Source organism: Hyperolius riggenbachi, chromosome 8 (genome assembly GCF_040937935.1).
Source record: "Hyperolius riggenbachi isolate aHypRig1 chromosome 8, aHypRig1.pri, whole genome shotgun sequence".
In the NCBI taxonomy this organism is placed as follows: domain Eukaryota; kingdom Metazoa; phylum Chordata; class Amphibia; order Anura; family Hyperoliidae; genus Hyperolius; species Hyperolius riggenbachi.
In genome coordinates, this window is record NC_090653.1 from 177,961,180 (window position 1) to 177,973,579 (window position 12,400).

General features: G+C 42.4%; 1 protein-coding gene across 1 annotated transcript in view; it reads right to left on the reverse strand.

Moving 5' to 3' along the window:
* Window positions 1-747: 747 nt before the first annotated feature.
* PIN4 (peptidylprolyl cis/trans isomerase, NIMA-interacting 4) overlaps window positions 748-12,400 on the reverse strand; it is a 104,859-nt gene continuing 93,206 nt past the window's right edge. Inside the window, exon 4 of the mRNA XM_068249678.1 lies at window positions 748-1,057. Coding sequence (XP_068105779.1) covers window positions 899-1,057 — 159 coding nt within the window. The 3' untranslated portion in view covers window positions 748-898. The remainder of the gene's footprint in view (window positions 1,058-12,400) is intronic.

Sequence of the window (12,400 nt, forward strand, 5' to 3'; positions counted from 1 at the left end):
ATTTGTTTTTACATATATTTAAAATGTTAGGATTTTTGCGATAGTGGCCCTTTATGCTGGGAATACACCATACGTTTTTTCAGCAGATAGATGGTTCAAGAGATAATTTCTGACATATCTGATCTTATTTTTCAATCGTTTTTCTGATCGATGTCTCATAGAAGTGAATGGAATTTGATAAGAAGAGGTAAGAAAATTGATCGGAAAAATCGAAAATAAGATTGTATAGTAAATCGACTGAAAAATCTCATCGAGAATTCCCAGCAAGGACCAGAGCTTTTTGTTTTGCTCTTTCTGAGCTGTGATCACTGTGATTGGCACACAGAAATGACAGGATCAGAAGCCGCTGAAATTGGATCCTGATCTGCACACGGAGCTGAGCTGTGATTCAGACAGTTACGCAAGCGGTGGGTAGTGACGAGATCACAGTGGGAGTGTATGACAGGAACAGGTGAAATCTTTGTCCTGTCGGAGGTTGACAGCCACAAACAGGGCACATATTTCACCTGTGGCTCCTGAAAGGGTTAAGTAACCGCAATTTGTAAAGTAACTGCAAAGCACTGAAGAATATGAAGGCATTTAAAGTGGTCCATTTTAATTTATTAAAATTGTGATGATAATGATTTATAATTTCAAATGGTTTGCTACCGGTAATTAAATTGAGATTTTTATCTTTAAAACTAGGCTGGAGGTAAAATTACTATCAATATAAAAAGTGTTCTACCAAGACCAAAAGATATTCATAGATGGCGCAGATGGAAAATTGTTTTTATTTCAAATACCTCAATATTTATTTATGTTACTTGAGTCCAATATATTTTTAGGTCCGCTGAAGTCCACTTGAAATGAAGCCATTGTAACTAAATGGCTGTTGTAAATAAAAAAAAATTGACAGATTTCACTTTCTTCCTTCCACCATAATTATATGATATCCAAATTTTGTCTTCACAGGGGGGTCAGTGTAAACTGGTCTGTCCATTGTGCTTACAGGAAGAGCAAAGGCAGCTTCTTGAAAAGGTCCAACCATTGAGCCTCTTGTCATCCAACCCAAATCGCCCTAGAAAAAGCAGGACAAACATATACAAGTTTTAAAACCACCTACAAAGTGTTCCAGTGTATACCTGAGTGGAAATGAAGTGCAGCAGCACAATCATGAGCGACTTGTAACCAAATTAGTAAAGTCTAGCAGTGCTGCTCATCAGGATTCCGGATATCCAGGTAACCCGGGTATCCAAACTTTTTAGGCCTATCTGACCGGATCCGGATTCCGGATAGCTGGGCCCAAATCCGGATGGCTATCTGCGGATAGTTGGGCGCATACCGTGGATATCAGCGGATATTGCGGGTATCCGTATCCGAAATACTGTGTAACTAAGGTGATGACATCCTGGAGCCAATCAGAGGGCTCCCAGCAGAAGCCCTAGCAACCAATTACAGAGGGGAACCCTGGCCAGCACCACCTGACCTCATTGAGCCAATCAGAGGCCTCCCAGCCTAAGCCCTGGCACCCAATCACCGAAAGGAACACTGGCCAGCCCCCCTGTATAATAAGGAGGGCTGCCATGATGAGACAGATCGCCCTGGCTTGCTGAATTCACACAGAGAGACATGCTCCAGTGCTGGTGCCCTACAAAGGGCTGTACACAGTTATAAACCTAAAGCTATTCATTGATTAACCCCTTCACTATCACTACACTATAGTTATATCGTTCATTAGCTTGATTGATGTCAGAGTGTGACATTTAGAGTGTGTGCAGCAGTGCTGCTGGGCCAAGGGCTGTACCTAGTAATAAGCTGTTCAGTGATTAACCCCTTCACTATCACTACACTATAGTTATATCGTTCATTAGCTTGATTGATGTCAGAGTGTGACATTTAGGCCTAGTGCACACCAGAGCGGTTCGGCTGCGGTTTGCGATCCGCTTGCGGGTGCGGATCCGCTAGGGTAATGTATTTCAATGGGCTGGTGCACACCAGAGCGGGAGGCGTTTTGCAGAAACGCATACTCCCGGGCTGCTGCAGATTTTGGATTGCGGATGCGTTTCTGCCTCAATGTTAAGTATAGGAAAAACGCAAACCGCTCTGAAAAACTGCACTTCAGAGTGGTTTTGCTGGCGTTTTTGTTACAGAAGCTGTTCAGTAACAGCTTTACTGTAACAATATATTAAATCTACTACACCAAAACCGCTACACAAAACCGCAAAACGCTAGCTGAAACGCTACAGAAAAATAACAAAAAGCGTTTCAAAATCTGCTAGCATTTTGCGGATCTGCTAGCGGTTTTTGGTGTGCACCAGGCCTTAGAGTGTGTGCTGCAGTGCTGCTGCAGCTGCAATGTGTCTGTGTGTGTGCTGTGCACACACCAGGCCAGCTGCTGCCTGCCACGTGCAAAGTACCACGCGCAAAGTGCAAACACGTGCAAAGTGCCATGTGCAAAGTGCCATGAGCAAACACGTGCAAAGTGCCATGAGCAAACACGTGCAAAGTACCACGTGCAAAGTGCCACGTGTAAACACGTGCAAAGTGCCATGTGTAAACACGTGCAAAGTGTCACGTGCAAACACGTGCAAAGTGCAAAGTGACACGTGCAAAGTGCTGTTTGCACGTGGCACTTTGCACGTGTTTGCACGGGGCACTTTGCACTTGTTTGCACATAGCACTTCGCACGTGTTTACACGTGGCACTTTGCATTTTGGACTTTGGACACAATGTGGGCTGCACTACCGCTGTCTGGAACATAGGCCTGATGTTAATTGACAGCTATTTTTTTTTTGGGGGGGGGGGGGGGGAGGTTTAAGTCCCCAAATCATCAATTAGTGTACCCCTTTGCAAAATAATGATGATACACGCCTCATTGACCCTAAAAACCCTTTTTAAAGCAATTTAAAGGGCACTTCCGTTTTTTTTTTTATCCAGATATCCGAACGGATACCCCGGATACTGGGGTCGGATATCCGACACGGATTGGAAAATATTTGTTCCAGATATCTGACCCGGATCGGATATCTGGGTCCAAATTAGTTCCAGATAGTGAAAAATGGTATCCAAGCAGCACTGAAGTCTAGCCCACACAGAAAAAGAAAGTCTGCTTTCTTTTCTTCCAGTTCAAGTATAGTAAACATATTTGCAACAATTTTCTGCTGACTGTTTCTCAAAGGGTGTAAGTAGAACACCAAAGCCTTCTACTCAAACTTTAATTTGGGATGTTCTGCTGTAGTAGGTAGCACACTTGGCATATCCCTGTGACATATTTAACAAAGCAGGCATACAAAGGCCTCAATTCATGAAGGGTTAACGAACGCTTACCAAACATTGAGTGTTCGGTAATTTAGCGCAAGCATGTAGTGGAAGTTTGTATTCATGAATGACATTGCAGGTCAATATCGTGCAATTTTCCAAAAATAGTATTCAAGAAGCAGAAAGGGGGCGTGTCAGGGCAGTAAATTCCAAGTGCAATATCGCCTGCACTGCCCTGTCGTTGTTTATGTTTCTGCTGTAGGTGCATTTAACAGGAACCTGAACTGAGTAAAATTATTTAAAATAAACACATGATATAGCTGCAAATGAATATTACATCCTTACCTCGCCGTCAGTTCCTCACCATTTTCTTCTTACAGTGATCTCTTCCAATTCTGACAAGATTGCTGCCAGTTATAATTCAGCTGTTGTCAGTAACAACTGAATGTGTAAGGTAATGTTCATGTTTCCCTATGTCTCAAGTGGGCAATATTACAGTTTAACAGTGTGATGACCAGGAAGCTGTTATGGGGTAATGGCCATTTTTTTTAATGACTTTTATGTTTATTTTCACTTTTCATTTTCAGTTCAGGTTCTCTTTAAATTGCCCACAATGCACCTTCCTTACCCACAATGCACTTTAAAAACGGCTTGTATTTGCGAAAAGATCGCTAGTGTCGATATTTACCGCATCATTACCGAACACTAGCGATCTTTTAACGAACAACTGCCGACAACTAAAAAAAAAATTGTTGAATACTACTAAGCATTCAGTAAATTTCGCATGCAGTAAATTAACGAACAGAAATTTTTACCGCAAACTGTTTGATGAATCAAGGCCAATGTCTTTTTCATTGTTATTCTGTCAGATTGTGCTTGACTGTTTTAAATAATGCTGCCACCTGCAGAAACATCCCAAATTAGAGTATAAATAGGGCACCATTGCTATTAAAGGGGTTCTCTGGGGAGGTGTTGAAAATAAAAACAGACACTTACCTGGGGCTTCGATCAGCCTCCTGTAGCTGTAATGTCCCACGCTGTCCTCTAATGATCCGTCGTTCCCTGCCGCCGACCCCGGTCTAGCACGGCATCCCATACAACTGCGCTATACTCACCCCTGTGCGCATCATCGGAAGCTTACTGCGCAGACGCAGTACAAGAAAACTTTGTACTGCACCTGCGCAGTAAGCTTCCGATAATGCGAGCGTGCATTATTCGTCTCGTTAGACGAATAATTGCCCGGTGCCGGCGACGGGAAACAACGGATCGGAGGAGGACGGCGCGGGAGATTACAGCTACAGAGGGCTGATAGAAGCCCCAGGTAAGTGTTAGATTTTATTTTCAATCCCCCGGAGAATCCCTTTAAAGAGAACCCGAGGTGGGGTTCTGACAATGCTATCTGCACACAGATGCTGGGTCTGCTTATATTGCCCAGCCTCTGTTGCTATCTCAATCCCCCCTAAGTTCCCCCTGCGCTCTTATTACTGTGATTTATGGGGGACAGCAGAGCGCAGGGGGAACTTATGGGGGGAATGGGATAGCAACAGAGGCTGGGCAATATAAGCAGACCCAGCCTCTGTGTGCATTGTCAGAACCCCACCTCGGGTTCTCTTTAAAGAGGAGCTGTTAGGTATAGGGTCTCAGAGAAAATAAACACATATATCAGTAGCTAAACATTGGCTGTACTTACATTACATATGCATTTTACTGTCCACGTTTAGATTTCACAGAATCTTTATATAGTATTTGCAGAGAATGATGCTCCTGACAGCTCATGGCAGGTTCCATGTTTGTCTGTCTCCTATGAAGCCAAATGTGTCGTCATGTCCTGCATGCTTCCTGATGATTAGACTCACACAAAAGATCGGTAATGTAAAACACTAGTGTGCAGTGAATATTAATTAGCCATGTGGCTAGGAACAATAGCGGACTTCTGCAGTGTACTCTGCCGGGAGTTTTTTCAGTGTTGTGAGCTGCTGCTGTTGTAACACGAGCCCTGTAACTTATCACTAGCAGTCGAGGGGAGGGCCCCAGAATGTTTTGCTGTATGGTATGCGGCTCTCGGCTTCTTAAGAGCTTGGGTCTAACATCCTTACAGTTCAGCACACATCAAAACCAAGAGATTTTTAACTTCAGTATTGCCTTTTTGGCTTCCTTCTAAACTGTTTAACACAGGAGAATAGAGGTTTAAATTAGCTTTTGCAGTCTGACAGTTACTCTTTAAGGTCTTTTAAACTAAGGACAAAAAGAGGTCTGGGTCTCGCCTGAATTTTAAGGGATCAAAAACCCTCCACTTATTCAGTGTGTGGCATGCAGAATGCACAACATTTCACTCAATAACATTTATCAAGTATAAAGATGATGCACAAGAAAGCCCACAGTTTGCTGAAGACAAGCAGACTAAAAACATGAAAGATATAAGGAAACAAAACCTTGTAAAAATTAACAGAGAGACAGCTGGAGCCCAACTGGTGTAGTATATAGCAATATAACAATCTAAATTTAGGGCTAGGACCCACTACAGGTGCTTTTTGAAGTGTGAAGTAGCCATGATTTGCATAATCGCTGAAGTGCCGCAATTTCTTGGAACAATCACAATTTGGCTACTCTAGCAACTGATCCAATTGCTCCTGGATCGCTAGCAACCCGCTGCAAGCAGCTTGTGGGACCACCCCCAATTGTGATCCACTGGCAAAGAGCTTTGCCGATCACCAGTGATCCTCGGGTGCTGTCAAAGCACACCTAGTGGGTCCCAGCTCTTAGATATAATGTTTACAAAATGAGGTTGCGAGGTTGCAACAAAGGGCAACCAATCAATTAGGCGTGTGTGGAAAATGAAATACTCCACTCAGTTGCAAAAGTTCTCTTTGTGATGGTTGGTAGATATCTTAAAAACAATCCTACCAGCTATGAAGTGTTGCTGAAGTTATTTGGATTTATTAACAACTAGATTGCACCCTTCCCCTGATTATTTTGAAGCTGCAACTTTGAGTCACTTGCTTTCCATGTATGATATCCCTAGTGTGTCCAATATTCAGGTGTTGTGTGCATGGTACTGGTGTGTATGTATCGGGTAGTTGTGACAGGGTGGCCATCCCATGTATTTTTAATGCATCAGATATTGTCAATGTTTCCGATTAATACATTTTGCTATTGATTATTAAGTACAATCCTTGTTGGGTATATTTATATTGTGAAATTACCTTACAATATTTAATTTGGACACTTATGTTCCACTACCTCATTACCGCTTCCAAACAAATTTGTACAGCTATGAAGTGCTGGCAGGAAGCCACCTTCCAGTAAAACAGAAGGAAGAGGCACCCAGGAACAATATAAAACTTTAAAATAAAAAAAAAAATAGAGATAACACAAATTATGGACAGTATACAATAACTGTGCATTGAGCGCATCACTGAACAGATATCATATATTGCTGGCAGGTATGATCAATGAGATGCAAATATTTCCAAGATGATGCAAATATACACAGTTTGAAATTGGACTAATCAATTTAAATATGGGTTCAAACTGATTGGTCCATTTTCAAAATGCATATATTTGCATAAAAATTTGCATCATCTATGAAAAATTTGCATCTTGTTGATTATCCCTAATTTCTGGCACAGAAATTTGGCTTGAGGAAGTGAGCTGTATGTGATCACAAAACACGTTGCTTAGTGCAAAAATTCCAAAGCCATTAGAACTAATTATTGGAACTCAAATTGGCTTGGTAAGCTCAGTGACCCCTGACTAAGGCCCCATACACACATCAGACCATAGTCTTTTGAAAATGAAAGATCACAGACCAATCTTACCACCCTTCATGTAGTATGAGAGCCATACCTACACAGTCTTTTCTATGGAGCTGAACTCCACATCAGAAAAAAATCTTTGCAAGATGCTGCACACACAGATGCTGTACAGACACAAAAGATCAGTATCTGCAAAAGATCTGTTCCTGCCAAAAATCCATTCCTGCAAATTGCAATGATAGTCTATGAGATCTGCAGATCATCATACACACATGATTTAACTGACATTCATCTGCAGATCAGATCCACCAGGATGGATTTTCAGATCTGCAGATGATTGCTTGATCTGCAGATGAATGTCAGTTAAATCATGTGTGTATGATGATCTGCAGATCTCATAGACTTTCATTGCAATTTGCAGGAATGGATTTTTGGCAGAAACAGATCTTTTGCAGATACTGATCTTTTGTGTCTGTACAGCATCTGTGTGTGCAGCATCTTGCAAAGATTTTTTTCTGATGTGGAGTTCAGCTCCATAGAAAAGACTGTGTAGAGTATGGCTCTTATACTACAGGAAGGGTGGTAAGATTGGTCTGTGATCTTTCATTTTCCAAAGACTATGGTCTGATGTGTGTATGTGGCCTTACATACACAGGTGAATCCAATTATGAGAAAGAGTATTTAAGGTGGTCAATTGTAAGTTTCCCTCTTAATTTTCTCTGAAGAGTAGCAATATAGGGGTCACAAAACAACTCTCAAATGACCTGAAGACCAAGATTGTTCACTATCATGGTTTAGGGGAAGGATACAGAAAGCTGTCTCAGAGATTTCAGCTGTCTGGTTCCACAGTTAGGAAGATATTGAGGAAATGGAAGACCACCGGCTCAGTTCAAGTTAAGGTTCGAAGTGGCAGACCAAGAAAAATCTTGGATGGACAGAAGAGACGAATGGTGAGAACAGTCAGAGTCAACCCACAGACCAGCACCAAAGACCTAGAACATCATCTTGCTGCAGATGGAGTCACTGTGCATCATTCAACCATTCGGCACACTTTACACAAGGAGATGCTGTATGCAACAGTGATGCAGAGGAAGCCTTTTCTCTGCCCACAGCACAAACAGAGCCGCATGAGGTAAGCTAAAGCACCTTTGGAATAAGGTGCTGTGGACTGATGAAACTAAAATTGAGTTATTTGGGCATAACAAGGGGTGTTATGCATGGAGGAAAAACAACTCAACATTCCAAGAAAAACACCTGCTATCTACAGTAAAAATATGGTGGCGTTTCCATCATGCTGTGGGGCTGTGTAGCCAGTGCAGGGACTGGGAATCTTGTCAAAGTTGAGGGACGTATGGATTCCACTCAGTATGAGCAGATTCTGGAGACCAATGTCCAGGAATCAGTGACAAAGCTGAAGCTGCGCCGGGGCTGGATCTTTCAACAAGACAATGACCCTAAACCAGGGGTCCCCAAACTTTTTGGGTCGAGGGCCGGGTCAACATACTTCAGACTGCTGGGGGGCCGGAGTATACATAAAATGATGTCTAAATCTAGACAAAACGGAATTTATGATCTTCCCACCCCGGTCATCCCTGGACCTCCCAGAAGTGCAGGTCACTGTTAACCACACTACCATTCTCCCTACCTCTCAAGCACGCTGTCTGGGTGTCACCCTGGACTCCGCACTCTCCTTCACTCCCCACATCCAAAACCTCACAAAGTCCTGCAACTTCCACCTTCGTAACATCTGTAAGATTCGCCCTTTCCTGGCCTCTGCCACCACCAAACTCCTCATCCATGCCCTCATAATTTCCCGCCTCGACTACTGCAATGCCATTCTGTCTGGTCTCCCTATGACCCGACTAGCCCCACTGCAGTCCATCATGAATGCGGCAGCCAGAATTATCCACTCTCCACCAGGGCAGCTCCCCTCCGTGAATCCATCCACTGGCTTGTGTCTGTACAAATCCATCCACAAAACCTGTCCAACCTACATTTCTGATCTTTCTCAGAGATACACACCAAGCCGCTCACTCCGCTCCTCCAATGAACTTCGCCTGACCGTCCCCCGCATCACCTAGTCCCATGCACGCCTCCAAGACTTCTCAAGAGGCGCTCCAACACTATGGAACTCCCTACCTCCACCCATTAGGACAGCCCCCTCCTTCAACACCTTCAAGAAGGCCCTCAAAACTCACCTTTTCACTCTGGCCTACCACCCATCACAATTGTTCTAAACCCACAGCTGAACTCTGGTCCCCTACCTCTCATGTCCTTACCTCTCCCTCTAGATTGTAAGCCTTTGGGCAGGGTCCTCCTCCTTTTGTGTCCTACCTGATCATGCACCTCCATTACTGTGCACCCATGCTATGCATTTGAGTGAACCTAACTTGCTTAATCTCCATGATCCCCTCTAGTGACTGACTAAGCATTACCTTGTACTCATACTGTGCTGTGTGATCTGGTTTTCTTGTATTCCTGTATTGTCATATTGCTTTTTGTCACACCTTAATATTGTCTGTAACCTAAATTAATGTCCAGCGCTGCGTAATATGTTGGCGCTTTATAAATACAATAAATAATAATAATAATGTCTTTGCGGGCCAGACAGTGAAGCATACCCAGGTGACAACCTGCAGTCCAATTGGACAGCAGTGTCACCTGATGTGGAATTTGATTGGAAACCAGCAAATGACTGCTTTCTGGCCTCCATGTGGATGGATGGTGCCAGCACTGCTATTCTATATGTGGATCATCAATATTTGAAGATGTAGCTGACCGCATCTATAAGTAGTGTAGTGGGGGTGTCTCAGCACCTTGCAGGGAAAAAAATATAGGAGACAAATACGGGAGCCCAATAGTGTAGTATATTAGTATGCAATTGAAAAAAGGAATTTCAATAAATTACTACTTACAAAAGGAGGTTGCAAGGGCAACCAACCGTAGGAAGCAGGTGGAGACCATAAACCCGACTCCACTCGGGGTAGTCCCAGCCGGGACCTGGATGTAGTTGCTCTCCTTGAAAAAGTAGGGACAGGTGTCCACTGTGGGGCACTCACAGGTGGTCTGTCACCACCCCTCAAACACAGATTGTTTGGGGGTATAGCTATGCACAATTGAAGGTAAAGAGGCGCCCTGGTTGAAATAAAAGCATCTAAAAACAGCTTAAAATATGAGGAAATAATATGAGGTGGTTTACCTCAATAACGAAATCCTTGTATATGACAAAAGATTTTTTATCCCTTTGTCGATATGGCAAAGGGAGCCTCCTTTGCCATATCGACTTGTTCATTTGGCAATTTTATTGGCCTGATGAAGCGGGCTTGGACCCGCGAAATGCGTTGCCTGTGCTAAATAAAAATATTTTCTCATATACAAGGATTTCGTTATTGAGGTAAGCCACCTCATATTATTTCCACATATTTTAAGCTGTTTTTAGATGCTTTTATTTCAACCAGGGCGCCTCTTTACCTTCAATTGTGCATCTATAAGTAATACATTTTGTGTGTGGGGGCCGGTAAAAGAGCCTCAGGGGGCCGCATTCGGCCCGCGGGCCTTAGTTTGAGGACCACTGCCCTAAACACTGCTCAAAATCCACTAAGGCATTCCTGCAGAGGAACAAGTACAACGTTCTGGAATGGCCATCTCAGTCCCAAAACCTGCATATAATTGAAAATCTGTGGTGTGAGTTAAAGAGAGCTGTTCATGCTCAGAGGCCATCAAACCTGAATGAACTGGAGAGGTTTTGTAAAGAGGAATGATCCAAAATACTTCAAAGCAGAATCCAGACTCTCATTGGAAACTACAGGAAGCGTTTAGAGGCTGTAATTTCTGCAAAAGGAGGGTCTACTAAATATGGATTTAATTTCTTTTTTGTGGTGTCCAAAATTAAGCACCTGCCTGCCTAATTCTTGTTTAAACAATAATTGCACACTTTATTTCATTTGTTTTAAAGTGTTTTATTTTTCCTGTGCGCATTTTCCTCCAGTTGTAGACTAAGGACATTGATTACTGGAAGCACGTTCTGTGGTCTGAAGAAAGGAACAAAAAAAAAAAAATCCTATTTGGTTCAGATGGTGTCAAGCGTGTGTCGCAGCAGCCAGGTGAGGGGTTAAAAAAAACAAGCGAGTCTTGCCTACAGTCAAGCATGTTGCTGGGGATGTCATGGTTTGGGGCCGTATGTGTTTTTCCCAACTTCAAGTAGAAAAAGTTTCCAGTGGCAGCCTGTGAAGCTCTAGTGAATAGTGATGGTCAAGTAGATGCACATAACTTCAAGTTGATTATTATTATTATTTAGTATTTATATAGCGCCGACATATTACGCAGCGCTGTACAGTATATATATATATATATATATATATATACATATACATATATATATATATATATATATATATATATATATATATTTATAGTCTTGTCACTAACTGTCCCTCAAAGGAGCTCACAATCTAATCCCTACCATTGCCATCTCTATATTATGTAGTGTAAGTACTGTAGTCTAGGGCCAATTTTTAGGGGGAGCCAATTAACTTATCTGTATGTTTTTTGGAATGTGGGAGGAAACCGGAGTGCCCGGAGGAAACCCACGCAGACACGGAGAGAACCTACAAACTCTTTGCAGATAGTGCCCTGGCTGGGATTCGAACCAGGGACCCAGCGCTGCAAGGCGAGAGAGCTAACCACTACGCCACTGTGCTGCCCGTTGATGCATATGTATGCACATTTTATGCAAATTTATGCAGCATGATAATGAACCAATCAAATTTTATTTCAGCAGGATTTGATTGGTTCATTTTTAAGCTGCATACATTAGCATTAAAAGAAAAAAAAAAAAGAAAAAAAAAAAAATATATATATATATATATATATATATATACACATACAGGATCTTCTCAAAAAATTTGCATATTGTGATAAAGTTCATTGTTTTCTGTAATGTACTGATAAACAGACTTTCATATATTTTAGATTCAAATACACACAACTGAAGTAGTTCAAGCATTTTATTGTTTTAATTTTGATGATTTTGGCGTACAGCTCATGAAAACCCAAATTTCCTATCTTCAAAACATTTGCATATTTCATCAAACCAATAAAAGTAAAGTGTTTTTAAAACAAAAAAAGTCAACCTTCAAATAATTATGTTCAGTTATGCACTCAATACTTGGTCGGGAATCCTTTTCCAGAAATGACTGCTTCAATGCGGCGTGGCATGGAGGCAATCAGCCTGTGGCACTGCTCAGGTGTTATGGAGGCCCAGGATGCTTCAATAGCAGCCTTAAGCTCATCCAGAGTGTTGGGTCTTGCGTCTCTCAACTTTCTCTTCACAATATCCCACAGATTCTCTATGGGGTTCAGGTCAGGAGAGTTGGCAGGCCAATTGAGCACAGTAATACCATGGTCAG